General features: G+C 41.3%; 1 protein-coding gene across 8 annotated transcripts in view; it reads right to left on the reverse strand.

Moving 5' to 3' along the window:
- The window catches only part of DPF3 (double PHD fingers 3), a 189,588-nt gene that overhangs the window by 69,815 nt on the left and 93,655 nt on the right, over nt 1–26,118 (reverse strand). For all 8 annotated transcript variants that reach the window (XM_077784132.1, XM_021533587.2, XM_021533593.2 and 5 more), the window contains 2 exons: nt 25,038–25,145; nt 1,330–1,457 (listed from right to left, as the gene is read on the reverse strand). In XM_077784132.1, the coding sequence (XP_077640258.1) occupies nt 1,330–1,457; nt 25,038–25,145 (236 nt within the window). The remainder of the gene's footprint in view (nt 1–1,329; nt 1,458–25,037; nt 25,146–26,118) is intronic.

The raw sequence follows: 26,118 nt of genomic DNA on the forward strand, positions 1-26,118 counted from the left end.
CAGCAGTTTAGCTGAAAATCTGTTCTGTTTTTCTGCACCTCCTCCCTGCTCTGCAATGCCTGGATTTATGTCATTTCCACCATATCTGAGGTCTCTTTCTTCAGACTGCTGCTGGGAATAATTTGGGAGCTCAGATCACACAGCAACATTCAAAGGCAATTATCAATTTCATAAGGATGCTGCACCATGACTTCTTGTGACCTTAAAGCAGGGAAAAACAGACCTTTGGTAAGACCCAGATATACCACTGAAGAAGCAAACAGAGCAGGGCTCATGTCAAGCCTTTCCCCAGTCCATAAGCATGGCATCCTTCCTCTTTGATGGTGCTCTTTTACCTCTGCAACTGGGAATGGGAGACCCAATTGTGCTGCCCTTACTTGTGTAAAATTTCTAACAAATAGAGCAGCAGGACTGACCTTCAGGTAATACAGATTTGATGTTTGCATTTTTCTGTTTCATTTCGCATAGGACTGACCCCTCAAATTTTTAGTACTTTGAGGTATAGATGCAACCTTTTGTATCTCATCCAAAATTACCAAGTTTGACACATTGCTAATAACTCTCACTAAAAATCCCTAAAAAGACTCACAGCACAATGGTGTTTTAGCCTCACCAAAGATGTACTGCTGTGGGAGATGCCCGCTTTCAGTGATTTAAGATGTTTTAAAAGTGACATGGACTTATACAAGAACCCTTTATATTAGCTGAATTTCTTCTATAACAAACCTACAATTGTGTTTTGGCTTTTAATTGTTGAAGGATGAAATGAAATCTTGACTATTTTTAAACCATAATGCATGTGAAAAGGCAATATTTCTCATACTGCATCACTAATAATAATTTAAATATTTGAGATTATATTTTTCAAGAAATTTGTTTTTCTTGTCTACCTACAGAAGGCTACCTACTATTAAAAATAAACAACAGGCAAAGCAATGACATGTTTTAGTCTACAGCAGCTGTGAATCCAAATTGAAATTCTTGAAACTCACTTTAAATGTGAACCATTAAAAATCAGTTTATTGTTGGGATCCACCTCATTTTCTCAGTTTTTTTATGTAATTATCTCATAGTGCTGTAAAATAAATTTGAACACAGGACCTGTGCAGAACAGTCAAACAACAAAGTTTCTTGTGACAAGAGAAGTGTGTGAGATACTGATATCATTTTGAGCATCGCAGTGTAGCACAAAGTTTTGATAACATTTTGGCAGTAGAATGACACAACTATCAACAGATATACTGTTTTGCCACAGGACAAAAGACTGTTAGACTTAGAGACAAATTGTAAAATCCAGCCCTGATGTCACAGCATAGGGCTCTCCTTTACCTGGATTTCTTGTATAGTGTCTTCCTCTTTAGTGTCTGTTTTTTTCTCTATTGCCTCTCCACGCAGCAAAGCTTCCAGAGTTGTACTTTCTGAGGTGAACCCATCTTTTTTCAGAGGCAGATCAACTTCTGAAAAACAAAACACACTTACTGTGTGTCTCCCGCAAAGGGCTAACAAGAAGGACAGAGATTTCAAGCAGATGATGAACAGACTTTCAAACTTGTTTCTATCTGGAAGGGGAACTCTTCAAGTTCATGTAACCACTAAGAAACTCCATTTATCATTAATTTCTATCCTACTGAAAACCTGGTATCTTTTCATTTGCTATGCTTGTTTACAGGAAAAAAGGCTGGATATATTTTATCAGGAGGAAATAAATGGGGGGAAAATCTTCCTATGCCTTAAATAAAGAACAAAATCAGGATGTTTTAAGATACTGAAATAACAAATAAGAAGAATCTGATCTCCTGAAGAAGAAAAGTAGTTTAATGCAATTTAGCATCTGGCACAGTTTATATAGCACAGCTTCAATCCTCATTCTCCTACACCAGGGCATGTTCCACATGTGGGAAAAAAGAAAGTTTGTGTGTGGGGCCAGTGCTGAGACCATATATTGAAAAACAGAGACGTGTCTTGAGTTTTCCTGTGCTACTGACTAGATAAAATCTCTGGTTGGCTCTAGCTGGCAATACCAGCAAAGAAACACAGTTATGAGTGCAGAATCTTGCTCATAAAATGGGACAACACCCTGTCACTGCAGGAAGAGCCACAGGCTGGCTCGGAAACAGGCTGGGGACAGAGCTCCAAAGACACTGGATTGATCAGGAAGTTTGATGCAACTTGCTGGAGAAGTGAAGGAACAGAGCCTTATTCTCCCTTCAAATGCTGCCAACTAGATTATGAGGCAGTGCAGCAGACAGGCAAATACAGCATGTTAACTTTAGCAAGATGTTAAAATATAACCGGGAAATAGTCCAGTTTTCCTTGTAGACCTAGCCTCTACCCCACTCATACAGGGGCTCATTTAGAGCAATTCCCTGGCAGGGAAATATCCTGCACGTGTCTTTACCTGACACTGCCAGGTATGGATTTCTAAAGTAGTTAGTTCCTCCCTTCTAAAATGAATTCCTTTCTCTAGACTGGTATATTTACAAGTAATAATGTACAAGAATGATGCTTACAAATGAGCATCTGATGTCCTTAACTCACAGTTCTGTCTACTTATGCTTTAAGAACTGTGTTTTGTTCCCCAGTCTGCCTGAAGCTCCCTGCCTTTCTATCACAATGAACTGTAAATTCTGCAGGGCAGAAATTCATGTGTTTTTAAAGTCCCAAATCACTCCTGCAAACCAAATAATGAATGAGTACTTCCACCTGGGACAGTAAAGTGTAATCTGATTCTTGGGGGCAGTTGCATCCCAGGAATATGTTTGTTCTATATATGAAAAACTTTCAGTTACCAAATGATTCAGCGTCCCTGATCGGTACTTCCACAATGTACTTGCTACAGTGTTCTGAAGTGGGAGAGCATTGCTTAGCCAACAACCACAGAAAATCCAGCAGAAATTCCAGAAAAAGCTATTCTATTCATGGAGGGAAAGGCTGAGTACAAACCATGCAGAAAAAACAAACCACTGGGATTTTAAAGGAAACTCCCAGGACAACCCACACAATGGGATGGAGTCAACTGTGAATTGATCCCCCTTCTCATCACAAGGAGCTCTATTCAATCAGGCCTCTGTTTTCAGCATTAAGCTCTGCATAGGCATTCCATTATGGCCCCTTCCCCAACTTCTCCCTTGCTTGAGCTATAAAAAAGACAGAAAAGTCAAAAGAGAAGCATACAGATTGAATTTCCCTGTATGAACGCCTAGTACCTCCCTCTGGATCCAGACATTTCAATAGAAATAAAAGATTTTTGATGTGATTTATGTGCAAATCCCAATGCTTGAATGTGTAGTCACTGAGGAACCTCCATAATCATCTCTGGATGTGGGCTTGGCTTGGGTTCAAAGTCCTGTGCTTGGGTGCAAAAGGGCATTTGCTCTGTACTTAGAACCTTGAGGGACTGCAAACCCCAAGGGGTCATCATACATTCAGCAAGCAAAGAAGCTTCAAGCAAGCTCAAGGGCATTGGAAACAAACATGTCCTCACTGTGACAAGCTACACCTGTCTCTGGACACCAGCACATTCAGCAAATGCATGCATTAGAAAAGGAAATGAGCAAGGAAAGGCTGAGGGAATAAGTAGAACATAGGAACTACTCTCCATTTGTTCCAGAGATATCAAAAACTAAGTTTGAAAAGAGGAAAAGGTAGGTTTTAAGGTCAAAACAGGCAGCTGTCTTTTATAGGCATGGTTGTTCTGTGTGGCACTGCTACTTCCCAACAACAACACTCCAGGAGGACTTTTCATCCAAAACTCTCAGAGCATTTTATAATTACTAAATTTAACATCCCACTGACAAGGCGTTGTAAAGTAATATTTTTATTCACAGTTGATGGGGAGACTGAATCACCAAGAAGTTAAGTTAGTGAGCTGGGCATCCAGTGAAAATAAACTCAATGTGTGTCTCCCATTTTCCCACTAAGCTGACTGCCATTCAACTCCTTCATCTTCTTCTCCACTGGTAGCTTCTATCAACGCAATTTAATTTCTAAATAGTTTTAGAAGGTGGGAAAAAGCAGACACTATCTTATCTGGAATGTAAAGTCTACAGCATAAAAACCTTCAGAGGTCCAAAGACAACCCCTTGTAATGAATTCAGTCTTTGTAATAAATTCAAACCTTCCTGAAGATGGTTAGTCTGTAAAGGGTACAGAAATGAAGATGGGAAATTATGTTTCCAAACTAGTTTTTGAATCCCCACAGATGAAAGTCTTCTAAATCAAAAAGATAGTTCCGTTAACTGACAGAAATAGTTAAACACTACCAGGGATCATTAAATTAATTTCACTAGATCCCTTATGTTCTCTTTCCTGTTTAACTATCCATGATTTTCCCACAAAATCAAGAGAAGTATCTTTTACTCTTATTCCAGTACCCTAAAGAAAACTGAGAAGGCAACTCAAAAAGTGAAATTTAGTTTTCATGTGAAAGATCAAGGCCTTTCCCATACTAAGGGAACTGCTGTTTGGATCTAAGGTGGGGTCTGCTCCACGCACTGTTCTGCTTATGAAGGTACCAGCCAGTGCCTGAAGCTTCAAACAAGGCCAGAGGGAGACTCTTCTGGGCTTAAGAAATTAAGCTGTGACACCGTGCTTGCTTCTGCTTTGATATTGCTCATTCCACACTATGCAGTCACCTCTCATGCTACTGTAGAAGCTTTGAATGTCTGTCATGAGAGAAATGCAAAAGAACTTACCTACCCTAATACTGTGTTTCATCCTGAGAGATAAATGCAGTATCCCTTCCAGTTATCCTAAGCCTGGCTCTTCCAAAAATACACAGAATAGCCCAGCCATTTCTGAACTTTTATACACTTTTACCTCGATGTTTTCCCCCTTGATAGAGTTCAAAAGTTTAACTATGGTTTGAAAGAAGGAGTGTTTCACTTTATCTATTGCCTGCACCCTTGTCCTTACTGGGGAAAACAGAAGTTCTTGACCAAAGTTTTTGTAATTTCTTTTCATTCCTCTCCTTTCAAGGATAAACAGTCACAATCTTTTCTATTACTGTGCTATGGGAAGTTTTCCATATGGTCCTGACGAACCTCTCTGAACTTTCTCTTATTATACACCAGTCTTCCCAAGATACTGCATCTGGGATTTTCAGATGAAACCACGTCCCCCATTTAAACAAATGAATTATGGTATTCTATAGATTACTCCTCAGGCTGTGTCTTTCAATAGCCAAGTTACTTATTAAGCAGAAGAATTAGGAATCTTGTAGTGGGGACAAGAACTTCCCATAAGGAATACATTCAAACAGATACCATATTATTATGCCCATCCCTCTGCCCTCTCCCCAAGCACATTCACTTCTCCCCAGAGTGTTCTGCACAGACCTTCCCGGCCATGATTGCTCTCAGTAACTTCATAGTATGTGCAAATCTTTGTAGTTGACAAGGTATTCCTACTCTGCAGCTTGCTCATTAGTGTATTATATAACACAGGACCAAGCACTAAACCTTGATGTACCAGCTGTAACCCTTTATCTACAATGAAAGTTCTTTCTTCCATTATCTTTTATTTCAAAAGTTTTGATCCAAGACAATTCTCAGTTTCTCTTTGGAGACATACCAAAGGTCTTCAGAAAGTTTAAGGAAATTGTCAATCCCCCTACCTATTAGTTTTGTACATATCATGTAAAGAATTTTAAGAAAGTAGTGAGGCTTGGTTTTCTTTGGTAGGAAAAACATACTTGGTTAGAACCTCCTATATCATCATTTCCCAGGTGCTTTACTGCTTATATGTATTACTGTTTCAATCTATTTCTCAGATGTTAATGTAGAATTTATGTGTCTTTAAATCTTTGAATCACATCCAAATCCTTTTTAAATATAGGTAATAACATTTGCTACCCACTAATTGTTCTACATTCATTGTAACTTCTAGTTTGTATCACAAGCTCCTCTTCAAACATTACAATTCCAGAGAACATAATCTTTATTACAAGTAATAACTACCAGTAAAGTCACTATAATTAAAAGCTTACTCTTTAATATGCGAATTTTAAGAAGGTTTGTAGATAAATTTCCTTTTGATTAGTACCACAAGTACAACCGCACATGGTTAATGTAACAGATAGAAGAACTAGTTGCAACTACACAAAATGAAACTGTCAAATCAACAAAAATCATCAATGAAAAAAAATGTTATTTTAGAATTCTTCCTGTTTTAGTAAACCATCGTATTCTTGGTGTCACAGCTAAATACTGTGCATATATTATAATTCAAATGTGTGTGTGTGCATATAATTATAATTTATGTTTCTTAACTTGGCAGAATCCCCTTCATAGTGATTAAATTAACATGTTTTTTTCTGCTTACCAGCTCAGTGCAGCAACCACTCTATTTATTAAGGTCCTGAGATTGCAGTGGTAGAATCTGAACAAGCACCCATACCACTATCATTCCTGTATCTGTTTTCTATTGAATTGCTGCCTCCAAAAGTAGCACATTCTCACAAATCCCACAAAATGGTGGGCTTTTTCAAGTTTTGATTTGCCAAAATAGCAAAATAGCTGCAAGTTTCTGCCCTTAAATAAGCTATATTTGGTTTACAACGCATTGAGAGCTAAGCAACTTTTCAGTGTCTCTTTGAAACATAAATTAAAAACAATCATCCCTTTTTCTATACAGTGCAATGTATTTGTTTTACAATGGATCATTTCCATCTCCACAGTAGCAGCTGCCACCCAAACCATCATCTCTGTGCACTCGTAAGCAGCTCCATTTCCAGTTCTAATTGGGAACAGAGATACTTATTGGGTGAGTTCCAGCATGATCTATCACGCCAGAGACAGCTACTATGCAAACCAAAGCAATCCGGCTTCCAAAAACCCTCTTAGACAAACTCTGACTTTGCACATAGATTCTTGCAGATTTTTGTTTCTTGGTGCCATTTTTTTGGAACATAAAAAAGTGTCAGAGGAAACTATACGTTACGAGTCCATGAAGTGTTGCTTAGGATGGATAAATCCAAGAATATTACCTTAATAACCACTACCTCTTTAAAATCATATAGGTGGTCTAAAAAAGCCACCTAATTCACAGTAAACAGAACTACTGCTGAGTGAATGCAGCCACTAAGCTCATTAAGAGGATGTGGCAGGATATGTCTGAAAGTGCAGTGCAGTGGCTCAGCAAGCAATTAAATCCCATGACAGTTTAAAATGAGAATCCATCAGTGTCACAAGAGTGTGAAGCCTCAGCATCTCTACTGTTCCCACCCCCAGCGTTTTATTTATTATGGCGTATTGGGAACATGGGAAGTCAAAAAGATTATAATGAAATATGCCATATAAAAACCAGATTAAGCCTGCTCTTCTTTGGGGAAATATGCAGAGAGAGAAGCTGTCTGTTAGCTGTCGAGTTTGCAAAAGATACCATCTTTTGGGATGGTGCTCTCTGCCAGCAGACAGAGTGCCCCAGGGGAAATGGTGGTGAAAAACCCAGACAAGCAGCATCCATCCATCCATCATACGCTCATCTCCACATCTCCAAGGCACAAATATAGTGTTAGAGTGCAAAGGGTGGGGGCAGGGGGATGGAATCCCTTAAGAAAGAATGGGGAGACAATGCCTTATGTGAATAGCTGCATTCTGTAGCTTTTCTGTGCGTGCACGGCCAGACTCTCCTTACCTTGTTTGCTTGCTTGCTTGCTTGTTGTGTTCATGGCCAGTACAATGACTTGTTAGCATCCTTGGAACTGATATATTTACAGCAGCGACCAGAACCAGGCATACCAAAGGCAGGGCTCTGCCCCTGCCAGCACAGCACAGCATGGACCTTCACTCCTTCTGCAGATCCAGATCTCCAAAACCCTTCTTTCACTACACCACATCCTGCTATCCCAGGGGCAGATGCTCACGTTATCGCTATTATGATTTAATGCTGATCTTCCATGGCCCCTGATATCCCAACCTTTTCTCCCACCACTCCTGAAATTCAGCACCCATCTGCAGCAAACTTGTCTCTGCCAGTTCTACACATACATGGTCCACAGAGCCTCCTGTCAGCCCAGCCCTGGGCCTCCCCTGGGACACATTACTGATAACACAGACTCTCACAATGAGTCCATAAAGCCAAACAAACATCCCTAGAGAGTAGTAAACATCAAATTCATTTTATTTTTAATCCAAGCTGCAAAATAGCCATGCTGTACTAGAGATTGTAAGGCTACTCCAGTAATTATTTGTCTCTCCCACCAATCGACTCTAAACCTCATGCATATTATTGCATTCTCAGGGTTAACTGGGCTGTGGTGAGAACAAGAATCCAACCAAAAACAATGATAAACCACTTCTAGAGCACTTGAAAATATTAGAGTATTTATTTCCACAGAAACAAACTATTTTGAATGGAAAAAAAATAGTTTAGAGGACTCTACCCTGTAAAGCTCTGAAATTATTCTTAGCAAATGTTTGAAATTTTAGGCACTACTGAGGTTTGCTCTAGGGAGCACAGGGAGACTGGGAAATCCCAATGTCTCCCTAGCACCTCCTCAGAGAAAGCTGCTAGTGTCATAATGAAGTTGATGGGGGCACAGGATGGGGAGAAAGGGAAGACAGAGGAAGATCTTGTGTGGGTGGGACTGTGCACTTTCAGTCTTTAGCCTGCGCATAACTGCAGAAATATCAGAGGACAACTTTGAGTTTTAAGACTGGGATTCAGTGGAAAGCTTCTAGCAGCCATTAGTTAAAATATGTGCAAGGAGGCTACAAGACAACAGGAGGGAGGAAAAGGGCTGCAGAAAATTGCAGAGGCCCTTAAACATAAGGTTAAGCATTGTTTAGTTTAACCCACAATCAAAATGTGGTCTTTACAAGCAGCTGTATTTCTCTGGCAGACTAGAATGCCTCTATAAAATGTGTCTCAAAAAAAACATAAATAAAACAAAACAAAACAGCTCTCTTGTCAGTTGTCTCTTGGAAGTTTTCTACAGATTTATTTCTCAGCACAGATATAAATCATTGTCACATATAATAAGCTGTACCTGCTTCTCAAAGACTGCCAAATTACAGTATCAGACTAAATGCTGGATCAAGTAACTACCCTCAGGGCTGAAAGCGTCTCCATTCAGAAATATCTCTATTCAATAGCATTTTTCTAGCACTCATTTGTGTTCTCTTGCATTTGTGTTCTAGATAGGCTTACACTGCACCACAACTTCTGCAGCAACACTGTAGGCACTATCAAGGGACAGAGGCAGGATAACTGCTATAATTTAGAGAAAAATGTTAAGTAAAAAGGCCTATTCCTTTGGGCTTTGTGTCCCACCCCAACCGGGTTTCTGCTCTGTTGGGAGTAAAAGAATAACTTGGGCTATCTGTCTGTAAATGGTCATATAGAATCACTAACACAGACAGATGATAGGCATTTTGGCCCCTCCAAAGCACCAGAATTAAATAATTAACCAGATAGTTATCAGCAAACACCAGGCCCCCCTCCCCACGGGTGGGATAGTCCTGCCCACATTGCAAACTCTGCAAAGGGTAACAGGGAGTGGACCTCCACTGCAAGCAACTGCACTGGATGCGAGAGAACAGAATAAAAACACTTGTACTGCACACAAACTCATACATAAACCATGTGTAGAGCCAGCCATGCCAACCTTCCTGAAAATTCTGTGAGATTCTGCATAGCTTCTCGTCCTTATCGAGGACAGTGGAGGGGATACCTTTAGTAACAGATAAATCTCTGTAATGCAGTTATCTCTCAGCTGCAGTGCACAAGCATCCCAATTAATTCAGTCCAGGCCTAGCAGAGCCGGCACTAAGCCAGAGCTGATAAACCTGCCAAAGCCAATCTGAGTCCTGCAGAGATTCTTGGGAACCTGCTCTGTGCGTTCTGGTGCTCCGTGCTGAGGGGGCTTTGTGCTCAACTCTGCCTGGCTCCACGTGGAGGGGCAGCTCCACTAGCGAGGCCTTCCAAACCCCCAGAGTTCTGGGGAGCTGGCAGAGACACCCGCTCACCCCAAAGGCATCAGCAGGGCTGTGCCAGGGCCTGTGAGGGCACCCAGCCTGATGCCAGCTGTCCCAGCCCTGGTCCCGCATGGCCGCCAGCAGAGCTGCCATGTGCGGGAAGGCAGCGCCGGGAGCAGCACAGCCCTGCCTGAGGCTCACCCCTGAATGAGTACTGAACCGCATACGCCAGTGGAGAACAGCAAGGCCACAGCAAAGTGCAGGGATTTTAGGATGGGATAGGGAGCAACCACCCCAGATGCTGCCTTTGGCATCTCTGCTGTCTCACCAAGTGATGCTGAGCCAAATCTTAACAGAGGCACTCTCTGCTTTTCCATCATCTGTCAAATGGAGATAGTCTTCACCTATCCTCTGGGGTTTGGTAAGGCTTGTTTAATATTCATAGGCATTTAGGCATTCAAATAAAATGCACCAAAAATGCAAGGTGGTCTTACAGGCTCTCACAAAGACAGATTTGAGTACATTTTCTTTCCAGCCAAGAAAAACACTGAAAAAGTAGGATTATTTCCACTGATACCAGATTTCAGTGGCCAATTCACAAATTCCAAAGGACAAAGATAATGGTTACTCCTATGTAAAGATACATCTGACAGATGAAGCTATATAAGTGAAAAATGTTATTATAAGAAGGAAGACTTGTAATAGAAAAATGGCATGAGATGCTAGTAGGTAGCCTTTCAGAAATGGGAAAGAACAAAGCATATTATCTCTTGAGATGCTCAGATCTCTTGCCACAAAAAGGCAAGCAATTTCAAGAGGCCTATAAAGGGTTTAGACAAAAAGGTGAACTCTAGAATTAATAACAGAATGGTAAACAGGAAGATTAATGGCACCAGAGAAAATGCAGATGGTGAAGCCCAGCCTGCAGGCTCAGCAAGCCTCTGAATAGGGAGGGGGGAAAAGGCAAGGTGTAAACAAGGTGACCTTCAAAGCCACGGGAACGCCTGCCAACAGGCCAGCCAGAGGGCATCCCGAGACACAGATGTGCCATCTGGGGTAGGCTGTCTCATGACAACAGGAACAATATTTGTCTTTTTCAGAATTTGCAGGGAGGCAATATGGGTAGTGGAAGAAAATATGACCATTCATTCAAAAGTGGTACAATTAAATGCACAGGTAGGAAAAGGACGCCATCCATTTTGTAAAGAAAATACAAAAGAATTCCCTGAATATCCCCACTCAGAAAGGTCTTGTGCCCACTTGTAAAGCCTGCTCATGCAAGGTGTGGGAGAGGAGAAACTGGTTTTCACCAAACAAATGTTTTCCTTGAGGGTTTATGCTTTAAGTTTATGGTAAGAAGGAAGGAAAAAAAAAAAACAAAACAAAACAAAACAAAAAAAAAACCTTAGCAGATACTGCAAAGCAGCTCTTAAGCCCATGCTGGTATAAATTTTTCCCATCTTGGCATAAGTCTGTTCACTCCAGATGGCACATTTGGGTTGAAAGCAGGTAAAGATTTCTCAGACATCTCTATGTCCAGTATTTACAGAATTCCCTTGCTCTGCCTCAGTGCTTAGTTGGTCCTCCTGTATGCCTGGGAGATCTCAGTTCTTTGCCTACACTAAAAACTGGGAGAGAGAAATCTCCTACCACAGTTCTGCAGGGAAGCCTGGATCTGTCAGGCCTGATGTTTAGATCATTGTGATCAACCAGGAAAATTAAAAGGTAAATGCAATCACACATTTTTTAAAATCCATCAATGAAACACCACATGGGGCACTGCTAAGGGGAACGATGCTATCTCTACATAAGCCTTCTACAGAATAAACCAAACATGAACTGTTATGATATCCAGAGGCAAGGATATTAGGGGAAAACTGTGTAAGAAACAACATTACAGCTCACTGGGGGAAAAAAGCAGACCCTAGCTATGGGAGTCCAGCAGGCAGTATATTCACACACCTTTTTTTCCTTTCAACCTGGCTCAAACTACATCAAATCTGAGTATTTCAGGCAAAAAGTGGCCCATCTAAGTTCAGTGCTGATATCAGCTAATTCAGTGCTAGGTGTGCAAACAGACACATCTGAATGTGTTTTCTTCTGATGGGCTGCATACCAATGAAGATATTGCCATGATCTCTGGTTTCACAGTAGGAACCACAGGTGCTGGATGAGGTCAGACAGCTCATGCAAAGCCTGCACAGCCCAGTGCTGTTATGAAGAAGGCTTGACCCACGCGAGCTTGGCAGCAGGAGCTGCCATCATGGCACTGGGCATCAGTACACACCTGTATCCAGAAATCCCATCATGTGGCTCTGTTGATGGCTTTTTGACTAGAGCAGGAATGTAGAGATGAAGTACATGCCTGAAAACACTAATGTGAAAGTGACAAAGGAATCGGGGGGAAAAAAGGCAGAAAAACAGCAAGATGGAGGTAAGGTACTATATTCCTTCTCTGCTGCAGCTAACTAGGGCATGCTTGTTCTGAAACTGCCACAGAAAAGTCTGAAAAATGGAATTTCTGGGCCTTGAATTATGTCTTTTCAATATCCCTCTCCTTTCTTCTCTTTGCTAACAGAGAAACACTGTAAACTCCCAAACCCTGAAAATATACATTTCCACACCTTACAAAATACAGTGAAAATAGATGATAATGGAGAAGAGAGGGAGAGAGGCATGCAAGGGGAAAACAAAGTGAAATAGAGAATAGCTGCTCTTCTCTCCTTTCCTTCTGCTCAGCTTTCATTTCCCTTTGTTCATCTAACATTGAGCCAAACTAAGCCAAAAGGAGCTGCCATGCTGGGCTCCAAGATTGATGGCTGCAGGCAGACTCCAGAGTGAAGAGACGGATGACTGGTCATTTCCCGCGATGCACTGAAAAACATCCATCCTTGCAGCCATGCTGAGTCCATTTGTGCTCCTTTTGAAATGAGAGATAAACACAGGCTGCCAGAGGCACCTGACTGTCCTTCTCCCTCAGAAGGACACAGCTATACTCCTCTGGGGTCCTTGAGAAGGTCGCTCTGTCCATCCCTGAACATCTGGCTGTGGGATTTGCTAAGTCTCTCTCTCCCCCAGCAATCATCCATCTATTAGAGCACAGTGCAGGTTGGAAGAAAACGGTGAAGAGAATGGTGTGACAACCTCATCAATCTACAGCTACACGCTTGGCTATTTAGTTTTCTTTACACTATTCCTAAATAGGGGGGGGGGGACGGGGGGGGATGACAGGATTGCTGGTATGAAGGAGGGAATTGTGGAAATAGCAGTGTGGATTGGAGTAAGTCCTTATGACTATTAAAATGTTGTGCATGTACTAAAGCAGTAGGGAACTAATTAAGATTCAGGATTGAAAGGCAAAACAAAAAAGTTGGATGTACTCTTGTTCCATCTGTAGCACTTGCTGAGAGTTCAGATGTACTTAGGGCATCATCTTTAGCAGAAATAGGTTAATTTTTTATTTTGCCCATTCAGATATTAACAGAAAGTTCTCTGGATTAATATACTATAAGTATATTTATAGTGCCAGCCCTACTATAGCAGCTTCAGAGGCACAAAGCACTTAATCCTGAGCCCAGTCTGTAGCACTGCTCACAGATACAGCCTCTGTGTTTCAGTTCTCCTGCCGTGCTGCTACCTCACTTAGGCAATGAGCATTACATGGCAGATGTATCCATAGCATCATTTACAAATTGCAGAAATTCCTGGAACCACGAACCTCACTTTGTCAGAGTAGCACATATCTGTAACTGTGTCATTTACAGACATTGCACCAAGGAAATAATGAGAAGATAAAAGCATTCACCATCCCTCAAAAATTAGTCACTTGCTTCAAGTGTTTACATGTAGTTTTAGCACTCTATCTGAGCCTGCTTTGAAAATTTGTCTTTTGTTCCCATCATGCAATGCTGTTTATTTTAGGCCAGCAACAAAAGGATTCTCACTACAGCTCCTTAGGACATGCATAGGATATTAATCATGACCATATGTTTTCCTAAGACATTAAACCCCATACTTGCCAAGGGCAATCACATGCATTCAGAAGCACATCATTTCCATCAAGAGGGGTAAAGTTTTCATCCTTTTTTCCTACATTAAGAACCATAGCTTTAGCTGATGGAAATCACTGTTGTCTTTATCAGAACTATTTACCTACAGCAGCTAAAGTCCCAGGCCTAAATGACCTGGTTTGTTTAAGGGGAACCATGCTCCAAGTGCATCCTAAATGAGATCTCTTGCCTAGAAGACATTGCACATAAAAGCCACATCTACCTATTCCAATGTATTGCATCAAGCCTCCTTCCCCAGTGGAGTTCATTAGTAGGAAGGGATGCTACAGCAAACACCAGTGGTGTCAGAATCCTGAAGAATAAAACACCTGTAATAAACTATTAGTCAATCAAATGCAAAATGCAGGGAATATAGAAATTAATCATAATCTAGTAAAAACATACTTAATATCTCTCGGCTATGAGATGATTATGAGGCTGTAAAATGTTTACTACAGAGAATGGGAATGCAGAATGGAAATTTCCATCAGGAAAGGTTGGTAGGAGGTACAGGCATGTAGGAGGGGAAGTCATCATACTCTCTCCATTCTACTCTCAGCAATTCTATAAAACTTGGCTTGTAAGAGTTGAAACTTAACGTTATATTAACATTTATTGCTCATTCCATTATATTATGCACCAGGAAAATAAAATCTTCTATAAATATTAGAATATTTCATGCTACAAATCAATTTAATTTGCTGTGTGTCATGAGAACAATAAAATTTAATAAATAGGGTTTTAAAAACCCATATTTTATGTAATTATATTCCATAATATCTTTGCTGGGTTTTGTTAACATTTTCTTCTATAAAGCAGCACATAGCTTCTACCATACTGTTGACCTAGTAGGCCAGTGACTTCACTGGGCTCTGTGCAGGACACTGAGTGCCAAACCTGCAAGTCTGGTCCAACTCAGTACTTTACATGTAGATTTAACTTTAAGCATGTGACAAGCCCCATTAATTACTAAAAGATCACTCATGTTCTTAAAGCCCAAACTCAGGTGGCTTTCCTTTGCTGAGGTTAGACAGCTTGGCATCTTATGAGACTAAGCCCTGGGGACTTGATCCTATAAACCCTTTTTCATGTGATTACCAGAGAATTTCCAGAATTACTCATATGAATACACAAAATACATGCAAAGAATTAGATTTAAAATATCCATTTCCTAGGATCTTGTGTCCAGTACTTGCATCTGAACAGTATCTGTGCACCACGAAAACCCTTTTGACGATATGGCTTATCCTTTTTCAGCCATTTTTACTGGCTATACTTATATAAGGGGCAGTAGGCTTGCCAGGAAAGCTGTTCAGGTTCAGTTCTAGCTCTTAAGACTCCTACAGGGCACACAGCCTCGTGTCTGCCCCTCCCCATGCTGGAGAGCTGGTGATTTGTGCCTTGAGGGAAAAGGATCTGACAGGTTCCAGCATTTCCCCAGGCACCATCCCTTGGTGCTTCCCCAGTAGTTGCCATAGCCCTTTTGTCTGGTAAGCTTTGAGTTTACCTTCACTCTCCCTTCATTTTAAGATAAAATCTGTTTATTTAATACATAAATAATCCTGATGGTTACTTACACACATCAATGTTAACTTCATAGCAGAGGGATAAATCCCACAGCGTTCTACCTCTCCAGGAGGAATAATGTGTCTCCTAGAGACACAGCACTCTCAGTCAGGCATTGGCAGCTTCAGAGGCACATGCTGAATAACCTTTTCCCAAAGACGTGTCCTAGCAGCCAGATGTAGGTCAAACACAGTAGCCAAGAACAGTGAAAGAGCAAAACAATGGGCTCGATAGCTCAGAGAGGGTGGTGGCAGCACAAGGAAGCTCTCTCTCAAGCAGCCCAGGTATTTCAAGCCAACGCCATCTCAGCTTCCTGAGCCCTCCCCATCATGTCTTGCACATCAAGCCCCAAGAGATGACCAGCAGTCACACTGTAGAGGTTCCGAGGAGACCAACAGCACAATTCATTCCTTCCATTTAATGGCCCACTGTAATGACCAGAACATTTTTCAGAACAGCCTGCCTCCAAAGTAATCATAACTCTATTTTCACAAATATACTAAATACAGCTAAGATGACACACTGGTGGAAAAAAAAAACCTTTAAGTGGCTGCGCTGTTTCTGAAATTACAACAGCCTTGTGTCTGTGGGACGCTACACATGCAGCCTATGTTCCATTCCCAGTGACAAGATCCAGAGAACTCAGAAAACTAGATTTAACAGCTTCCAAAATTGCCTTATCTTGTTCAGTTGCTACTGCTGCCTTAGCCTGATGACTAGAGCCAAAGGGTTTGGCTTCAGTGGGCTTTTGATCAAAACCCAGAGGGGTTCCAAAGCCCAGTAGCTTTTTCATGCATCTCTCTTCTAATTATGCAAACTGGCTAGCCACACAAGAACCAGGAGTAATCCTGGGTGATTCATACAAGCCATCTTAGCTAAACAACACAGTTCTCCTGGTAAAACTTTGAATATAAAATACGTGTAGTGACCTGTTCCAGATCTTACAAATGAAAGAGAAACTATTTACACAAAGTTAATCCTGTAAATTCTACCAGCATGACTGTGGAATTAAACAGCAGAAACAATGTTTTTGTTTTCTTGACTGGACTATTTATAGAATATTATCTGCTTTTCTAGAAATAAGTGTTTTACTTCCATAACTGCAAAATCATGAAATTCCATTTGGGGGAAAATACACATTTACTAAGAATTTGCAGCTTATCACATGTAACAAGAGCCAGCAAGAGTGGTGCATTATTTGAAGGAAAGGTTACCACAGCCCTGGCAGCCATGACATACAGAAGGCTGGCTCCCCAGTGGCCAGAAAAACAAAGCAAGAAGAATTACACTGTGCAAAACTCGAGATATCTTTCCAGCAATTATACTGCACAGCCAGCCTTGCAAAAACTGGCTCAACAATTCACCTGTGGTGAGTCTCTTTATTTGTATATATGGGTGTGTAACAAATTACTTATTTTTTCATCATCATCCTGGTACATATAAGCCCAGGCTGTGCATCAGAGCTGGCACACTTCCATACCAGTTTTGCAAGGATTTCTGCTGATGGCCAAAACATTTAATGCTGGCACTTTGAGGGCTTGGCAAATTGTATGATTTATTCATTAATTTCTTTTTATATAGAGGCTTCCCATACACCTTCCAATCTCTCTAAAAGTATTTATTAGATATCGGTTAGGTACTCCTCTGAGTCAAAGGAGGCTGATGTTTTAGCACCTCCATTTAACATACTGAGAAGCTGAATGAACAAGACATTCCATTGGCCCTGGTCCTGTGTGGGGCATAGGAGATACAAGGATGTGATGGTGTGGTATGACTTGAAGTGCAGAGATGGGCGCCTCTACTGCAGACTGGCAATAGGAAAAAATGCATATTTCACTGCAGGACTTCTATGCTGTGATTCTGCGTCAGTGAATACACGCAAAAAGAGACAGGTTCTCTGTTACTCTTAGTGCCATGTAAGAAAAGAAAAGCAAATTTTATCTGGCTAGAGATCTGAACCAGCAAAGGTCCCTGTTGTAGGCAGAATTTAAAGGGGGTGGATGAGATGGAATAAACTGGTTAATGTGTGTATAATAGAAAGAAGCTGATTCACAAGAAGGTCCCACACTTATGAGTTTTCTCTTGGTGACAGAAAGTCACTTTTGCTAACACAAGTCATAGTTGGATGTGTAAGTGCCTTAGAGCAGCAGCTCTTGCCTGTAGTGCCATGTCCTGCTGTGAAGACAAGATTAATGGAGAATTGGAGCCTACTGTTTTGATTCAGGAGCATTGATGAACCCATCTGTAAACTGCAGGCTTAGCTGATGAATAAACACATAGTAAAATTTAGTCCAGAAACCCAAAACAAAAGGCCCAAGAGAATTCAATACTTATACTGGTACTAAAAAAAACAGCAAATACAAAAACCGAACACCTCTGGCAATCTCACTCCCAGATTTGGATTCACAATGTAACGCTTTGTTTTGTTCCAAAGTGCCATGAAAGTGTGACACACATGGGTACATGATAGACCAAGCTCAGGACTCAGCATGGTCAGGGCGCAGATGTGTTTTCTAACAAATCAAATGGGAACTGAAAACCATCCACCCTCCCCGTCCCAAAAAAGTTAAAGGGTTTTTTTTTGTTTTCTTCTACATGAGGTGACACAAATAGAGATGGGTGAGTACGGGTGAGGCTGAGATGTGCTCTGGGCTCAGGGCGGCCCGGGCGCCGCTGCCAACAGACGCGGCTCTGAGCGCGGCTCCTGCCGCGGGGGAATTCCCGCTGGGAGCGGCCCCGGCGCGGAGCTCCCGCTGCCCGCCGCGCCCTCTGCCGGCCGCGCCGCGCCGCTGCAGCCGCTCCGGCCCCGCCACATCGCACACCCTAAACCTGGGATACTGCGGAGAGCGGGACACAAGAGACGCGGAGAGTCGGGGGCTCGGTTCGCTTTCTAACACAAAGTGCTTCGCCGTCCTTCGGCAGAAGGACTTGAATTAAAAGCAGACTTTAAATGACATATTAATTTCAGAATTTTGGAGAGCCAGGAGCAAAACTCACAGAAGCTTGCTAACAGGCTATTAAAATCCATCTTACGTGAGAAATTCAGACCAAATCATCAGAGAAACAAACTTGCTCCTGTCAAGTCAGCTCCATCCTAAATGCAGTGTTCATCATGGCAAATGTTGATAAAAGCCACGAACAATTAAAAAAAAAAAATTAAAAAAAAAAAAACACTAAAATAAGCTCTACACAGAAAGTATCTTTGGTAAACTCTCATCTGCAGAAATCTGTCAGAAGTCTGAACAGCTGAGAGGTTTATATGATAGCCTCCTTCAGGAATATTGCATCCAATTCATCTGCATACTACAGACATACTCTTATTTGGCACCAGAATTATTCTTCCAGGTATGATCCTAAGATGGTCTTAATGGACCTTAAAAAGGAGCCACTGGCAGGTTCTATAACATAACATGACCTTTAACTACAGAGATAACAGGAAAACTGTCAAATAGTAGAAAAAAGTTTTTGTTAAGAAGAGATGTGCATCTCTTTACAATGTTCATAGCAAAACAACACTGCTGTCTTGTAGTACAGAACAGGAACCAATGTGTGATTGTGTAGAAATTGCTAAAATCAAAAGTGAAACTAGTCAATAGTAATTGGGCTATGGGAGGAAAAAATGTAAAAGGAAATTCTCATTAAATTAAGTGTTTTCAATTATTTTTTAGGCTCTAATATCTTGGAATGAAACTTGGCATAGCAACCAGGAGCAGAAAAAATAATATGGAACTCAGCACTGTGTTCTTTCTTGGGTTTGATTTCTAGCTGTACCACTCTGGTTAAAATGTGATAGAAGTAGTTTATTCCCTTTGTCGCTCATTTCTCCATTTTGGAATCAAAGTACTTCCTTCACTATATTTTATATATCTGGACTGTAAGTATACAGCTAAGAAGACTTCACAACAACTCCTGGGATGATTATCTAACATGCTGCTTGAGTCTCTAGATTCTATCATACAAGTGATACTACTGAAAATTCTGTTCTTTGCTTTTTAATGTCATCTTAACTTTTATTTTGGTCAAGTGCCCCATTTTAAAGACCACAGACCTCCACAGACATGCTGAGCATCTCCCCCAAGAGTTGGGAGCATTCTTCACTTCCCAGAAAACACACAATACCTTGTAAAATCAGTCACAGTCTCCACAAGGTAAATAGACATGCTTTTAAATTATAATAGCTGTCTATAAGGATTTAGTTCATTCATCCACAAGCACACTCACCTAGGTATACCCCATATGTCAAGACTAAAAACAGATAGGCATTGTTCAACTGGAACAAAAAAATCTGTTTTCACTATTGCTTCAGACAAATACCATGGTTCATAATAGCAAATGAAAAATACTTTTGTTTGCTTTTACTATCTAACAACTGGTAAAAAACCCCATTTCTGTAGCTCAGCTGAACACCAGACTGTCCAGATATAAGTAAGAAGACAGACACAAGCACAGGAACCCAGCTCATTCTCAGCTCAGTAGCAGCATAAACAAACTCTACTTCACACCCTCCAAGTGGGTGGGAAGGCTGCCACTCTGAAACCTCACTGTGGGCTTTCAGTCCAAAACCAAAGGACATCAGTAAACTGACACAAAAACATGACACTCATATGCTTTAGACTTACACACCATGTGAAATAAAAGCTCTGTAGGTATGTATGTGTGTACCTATATTTAGCCATCTTGAAAGACTGAAGTAGGACACCACCAATTGAAACTCCACCAGAGTGTTTGGCCACACTCACCACATCTGTTCTCATCTGCATAGGTGCAAAGCTTGGGTAATACCTGCCTGTCAGCAGGGTTTACTGTAGGCAACAGCACTACCACAATTTTGATAGCTGACCCAACACAGAATCATGATACTATCCAGCACCATGAAACCACTAAGTATAGAGGACAAGGATCCATTATGATTTAAAGGGACCTTGGGTCTAGTCCAGGATCTCCTTCTCATTTCTAGCCCTCCTCTTTCCAACTGCTCTGATTTTGCCAAGGGCCAGAACCATACTGCTCACCTGCACAGCACCCGCAGTTCATAGTAGTGGTAGAGCTAAAAATTCTCCTCTTTCTCCCAACTCCATTGGAAGTCAGGCTACCTAGCTCAACCCTCTCCCTCACCCACGCCCAGACTTCTCAAGCACAGGAGCTCAGCTCTGTCCTTACTTTTTTACTGGGCAGGAGAAAAGGCAGCTGGGTGAATGTGGAAGCTGCTTACAGCCCTCCCAGTGCCCTGTGCCGAAGTGCCATGCGAATACCACAGCATGATGCTGCAGAGAACCAGGTTTCCCATACTTGGTTGAACAGAAGTCTAGTTTCACAAATATTATATGAGTATTAACACCTAGTAAGCTTAAAACTCTGCAGCTAGGAAATGTATCTGGGAAAACATAATTGAGGAGTGCAGGACAGACTGTGATCTGCCTGGCTGGGGAGCACCTCAGGGACCTTGGTGTTCTGGTGGACCATAAGCTCAATATGAATGAACAGTGTGCTGCTGTGGCAATAAAAAAATAAAGCCAACAGGATGCTGGGTTGCATCAGCAAGGACATCACCAGCAGAGATAAGCTATTATCATAATCAGTGGTTGTCAGGCTACACCTGGAATTCAGTGCTCAGTTTTGGTCCCTGCTATACAAAAGAGATGTGGACAGTCTGGAGGGGGTCAAGGGAAGGGCTACAAAGATGATCCAAGGCCTGGGAAGCCTTCCATATGGCTATCTAAGAAAACTGGGTTTGTTCACACTTGAGAAGAGAAGGCTTAGGGAAGACTTTATCACTGTGTTCCAGTATTTAAAGAGTGGAGTATTTAAAGATGGAGACACCCTTCTTACAGAGTAACATGAATAATATGAGGGCTAGTGAGTACAGGTTACTCCTGGGGAAATTCCAGTTGGACACAAGAGGAAAATTTTTCACACTGAGAACAATCAGCCATTGGAATAATCTGCCCAGGGAAGTGGTAGATTCCCCAGCACTGGACAGTTTTAAGATCTGGCTGGACAGGGTGCTGAGACATCTTGTCTAGATCATGCTCTTGACAAGGAAGGTTGGACCAGATGATCCCAGAGGTCCCTTTCAATCTGCTATTTTTTGAACCTATGAAATCACAGTATTGGCAATATACAACATGACAATATATTGCCCATGGCCCAGGATTTATTTCAAATCTGTACTAGTGATCATAGAAGTATTGACTGCTACACTATAATGACTCAAGTAACAGCTCAGACCCATTTACAACAACGAACTCTAGGCTACACTTGAGCCATAATGCTTGGTTTTGATGATAAGAATATGACTTAAAGATGAAAGATGAAGACCAGGCCATATGAAAGTAAAAACTTAGTAAAACCCCTGAAGATCTGGTCATAATATTGCCTGTATTGTCAGTAAAGGCACTATCATAACTAAGTATTGGCAATACTTTGTTTCTCCTGCATATCTACTGGATAGTCTGCTGGATGGGAGGGAGGATGCAGAGAAATAGCACAAACATGAACATTGCTAGACCCTTGAACAAACCACTGTACTCGGGCAATGCATCCATGTAAGTCTGAATAAAGGGCAGAGGAAAAGAGACATCTAAAGGCTGCATTAGCAATTCCTATTCCACTGTTCACACCTGCACAACTTTGGCTGTAACTATTCTTAAAACCAAACACCTTCATTTTAAACCAAATAAAACCAATATATCAGGACAACAAAACTACCATCTTCTATTAAGAAGCAGGCATCAACTCACCCCCATGAAAAACATTACCGTGTACCTTCCACTTTACAAAAAACCAGCAGACCATTGGAGTATGATTATTTTCTTCATTAGATTTTGGTATTATCAAATGTGAAACTCCCATTCACTGAGTTGTGTCATGTACTACATAAACTGCAAAAGTAGGTTATAACTATAAACCTAAAACTATAAAACTATTTCAGTTTTATAAAGTAAAATAGTATACTATACTATTACTAAATCATTTATTGTTCATGCCCTCAAACTGCTGGCAACACAATAGTTTGATTCTACTTACTGACCAGCCGATGACTAGCTATGATTTACCAAAACAAAAAGCCTACTCTGTGCATCTCCTGAGTTATGTAGGTGTCTTCTGAATACAGGAACCTCTGAATAAAACTTTTTGCTATAATAAGCCATTCTGAAATCCCAGGTGCAGTCCAAGCAAGTATTCATACCCCTGGTGCCAATCCCATTGACTTCTGGAATGGCAACTTTTGGAGCAAAGAGCCTCTTCTGTGTTTGCTACAGTGGTTGTCTTACAAGAAGTACTTCTATGCAGTCAACATAATACAACTAAAGTTTTGCCCTAATTTGATGTTGTAGAAGTGCATTGCTTGCATGTGCCATATAACAGTTACAAAAATCTATAAAAATATATTAACAATTTCACAGCCTCCTCTATAAAAATTAGCTATTTGCATATTAACCAAGCATAAGCACTCTCTAGCTGCTGAGAACAGCTCTAAGGAATGAACAGAATGCCCAAGCCCTAGGTGGAATGAAACTATGGAATATATAGATTCAATTTCTTTCAAATTTATTTTATATGTTCTACAGCTGTCATCTCTGTGCTTTTTAATAGATCTTAATTTTCTACATCTTTGCCCCACACAACCATCTGATGCTTAACTGAGGACAGAGAAGTCAGCATTAGGCAGCTTCCTAGGTTCAGCATTAGGTTTTACAATACTATTCCCCTCCAAAATCTACAGTATGTCTGCTGTCAATGGTGAAAATAAATTCTACTTTCTTTCTCCCAAATTGTCAAAAGCTACCTCTAAATGGAGGTCCAAGGTGTTCCATAGGTTTTCCACTTTCAGATCAGAGAAGGGGGAAATCCCACTTTTGGCTAGTCAGTCTCTTCTGGATATGCACAGATGGAGTGAAACTGTTTTGTGGTATAACTGATAAGGAAAGTTAATCACTAGATAGAAATTGGTTGGAAAATAGATTTAAATGGCAGAGCAATATAACTCGCCTTATTTGGTTGCCACTGGCAATGCAACAAAAGTACCACTCCTGAGATGCAGAGGAGATGTTTATAGCAGGGAAAACAACACAGAGACAGACATGCTGAGGTCTCTTTATCTGATAACTTTGTGGTAATTGCCTTTCATGCCCTGTGGCATGTGGGATGCACTAATTTGGCATTCAGTGAGTACAGCAAAGAAGAGTAATGCAAACAAAAAAGAGTAAAACTCTACCCTACCTTACAAGATTACCAAGGCACAGCAGTACCAACATCATCAAAAAGTCTAAGGTAGGCACTTCTATGAGCCAACATCATCTTCTCTCTAGAGTCCAGTCTCATTTTCATCAATGTACATGACTGATTTCATCAGCTCTTTCTAAGCAGCTCTGCTGTGAGGTCTAGTTCTATTTTCTGGCTGAGATTTTGCCCTTGGTTTGAACCCCAGCTGAGTGGTTATAGGGATTTCTTCCTCTTTTCCAACTCTCCACTGATGCCTCCTATACTGAAGGTAGAGTTTTCAAAAACTGTTTATACCAGAATCAACAGGAACTTCACCTCTGATTTTAATGAGTTTTGAACTTGTCTCTGTTGCTCTTTCCTCTTTCTCCACCAACTACTGTGTAGAAGCAAAGTCATCAGTATTGCTGAGCATAGCTCAGTTCCCAGGCACCTCCTTCTGTCAAACAGGTTTTTTTAATATTCTAATTTACATTTGGGGGTTTTCTCCTGTACTTTTTATACTGACAGCATCTCACCTCTTAAAAACCACATACAGCTGTGAGTATATGTGTTCCCTCTTTCTCACAATAGCTGACCCCAGAGACAGAAAGCCTTTATTACTAACTGCAAGGAAGAATGCACAACACCACGCTCTACCTGACACAGCTGCAGCTCCTCCACATCTGCTTTACAGTCCCTCATTCAGCATCCAGATTCATCACTTCACATAGTTTAATTGTGAAAGAGTAGCAAGGACAAGAAGAATGAAAGAATACTAGACAAAGGTACACATACAGTCAGACAGAAATACACAAATGTGGCATATGCTCCCTATTTTTCATTATTTTTTGTTCGTAATCTGGTCATACTCCTCATCAATAGCCCTACCAAGAAAAATCTTATCTTATACTTACTGTTTCACACACACAGTGGTCTCTTTCACAAAGATTAGGCAGCAGATGCCAGTGAGACTGTGTATTAGTAATGCACTGAGGAAAAAGTCAGTAATATATTGATTCTTTACATCCTTGTTAGTTTTCTAATAGAAGCCAGGATTCAACCCTACAGAAGGTAAATTCAGCTCCCCCTGCATTCAATACAAGTTGTTCAGGTTTTTGTAAGGGATGAGTTGTATGCAGAGGGTTTGGTGGTTATGGTTACAGCAAATCAAGTAAGATGCAACAGATGCAATGAGAAATGGTTGGAAAGCAGCAAAGATAAAGTCCAAGGTCTAAATGCCAGGTTTGCATGTATGCCAGCTGCTCTGCAGCCTGGGAGAGGCAGGCAAACAAATACTTACCAGGTTTAATTTCCAGCAGCTTCAGCCTGGAATCCTCAGGGGGATGCAAACGCCTCTTTTTGCGCCAGCAACGTGCTGGGTATGTGTACAGCTGACCTGGGGCCAGGCCTGAAGATTAAAGGCAAAAAATTAATCACATCTCAATTTGAAAACCACAAGCACTGTCTCTAGCATCTTTGTTCTTGCCCTTCCAGCATCTCCTTGTTGGAAGGTGCAATCCTGAAAATCATGAGACAGAGCTACACACTGGCATCCAGTGCTCCTGAGGCTCTTCAGCACCTCTTGGGATCAGGCCTACAGAGAATCTAGGTCTCACTCAGACACTTCACTCAGCTCACTGAAACCAGAGCTGCACATAAATAATTTGTGATTTCTTCAGGGTAAATAGAATTTCAGACTCTCCTGGGTCACAAGGGTGATGCCTCCTCCACAGGCAGAGAAAGCCCCTTGAGAGAGATGAAGTTCTGACATGCAAATCTTTAGGCCCTGATGCACAGAACAGGTCAGGAAATTTGTGTCTTCCAAACAGGAGCAAACCAAGATCCAAGAGGTCTGATTCCGTATTTTTGCTTACATTCTGGACTTTTGTTTCAATACTAATTCTTCATTTTGACTCTTACCTCCTCATGCCAATATTCTGAATGAGGGAGGAGATACACCAATAATGTTTAAATCACTGCATGTTCCCTTAAATCACATTTGGCATCACTGGGTTTTGAGCTGCCCTGGCTCTCCTGACAGACACCCTTCAGCCAGTGTTCAAGCTGTACTTTTCTCTCTCACATTCAGGACACAGCAGGGCTTTGTAAATGCATCGCTACTAGGGGCACAGAAGCACACTGACAAGTGCTTTTGCCCCAGATAGTCATGGACACACACAAATACCCAGCAAGAAAAGTTGGAGGAATTTAATTATCTCCTCTGCCGTTCCTGCCCTCTCTGTCCACCAGTTCTGGTTTGGCTCCTCTGCCCTTCTGCAATTCCTGTTGTCTTGAAGGGGCTACAAAGCGTGACTTCAATTCCAGAGTCATTGTCCTCAAAAACCAGGTAAGACCACATAAGAGAGAGAACAGGAATGGTG

This window comes from Lonchura striata, chromosome 6 (assembly GCF_046129695.1).
Source record: "Lonchura striata isolate bLonStr1 chromosome 6, bLonStr1.mat, whole genome shotgun sequence".
Classification (NCBI taxonomy): domain Eukaryota; kingdom Metazoa; phylum Chordata; class Aves; order Passeriformes; family Estrildidae; genus Lonchura; species Lonchura striata.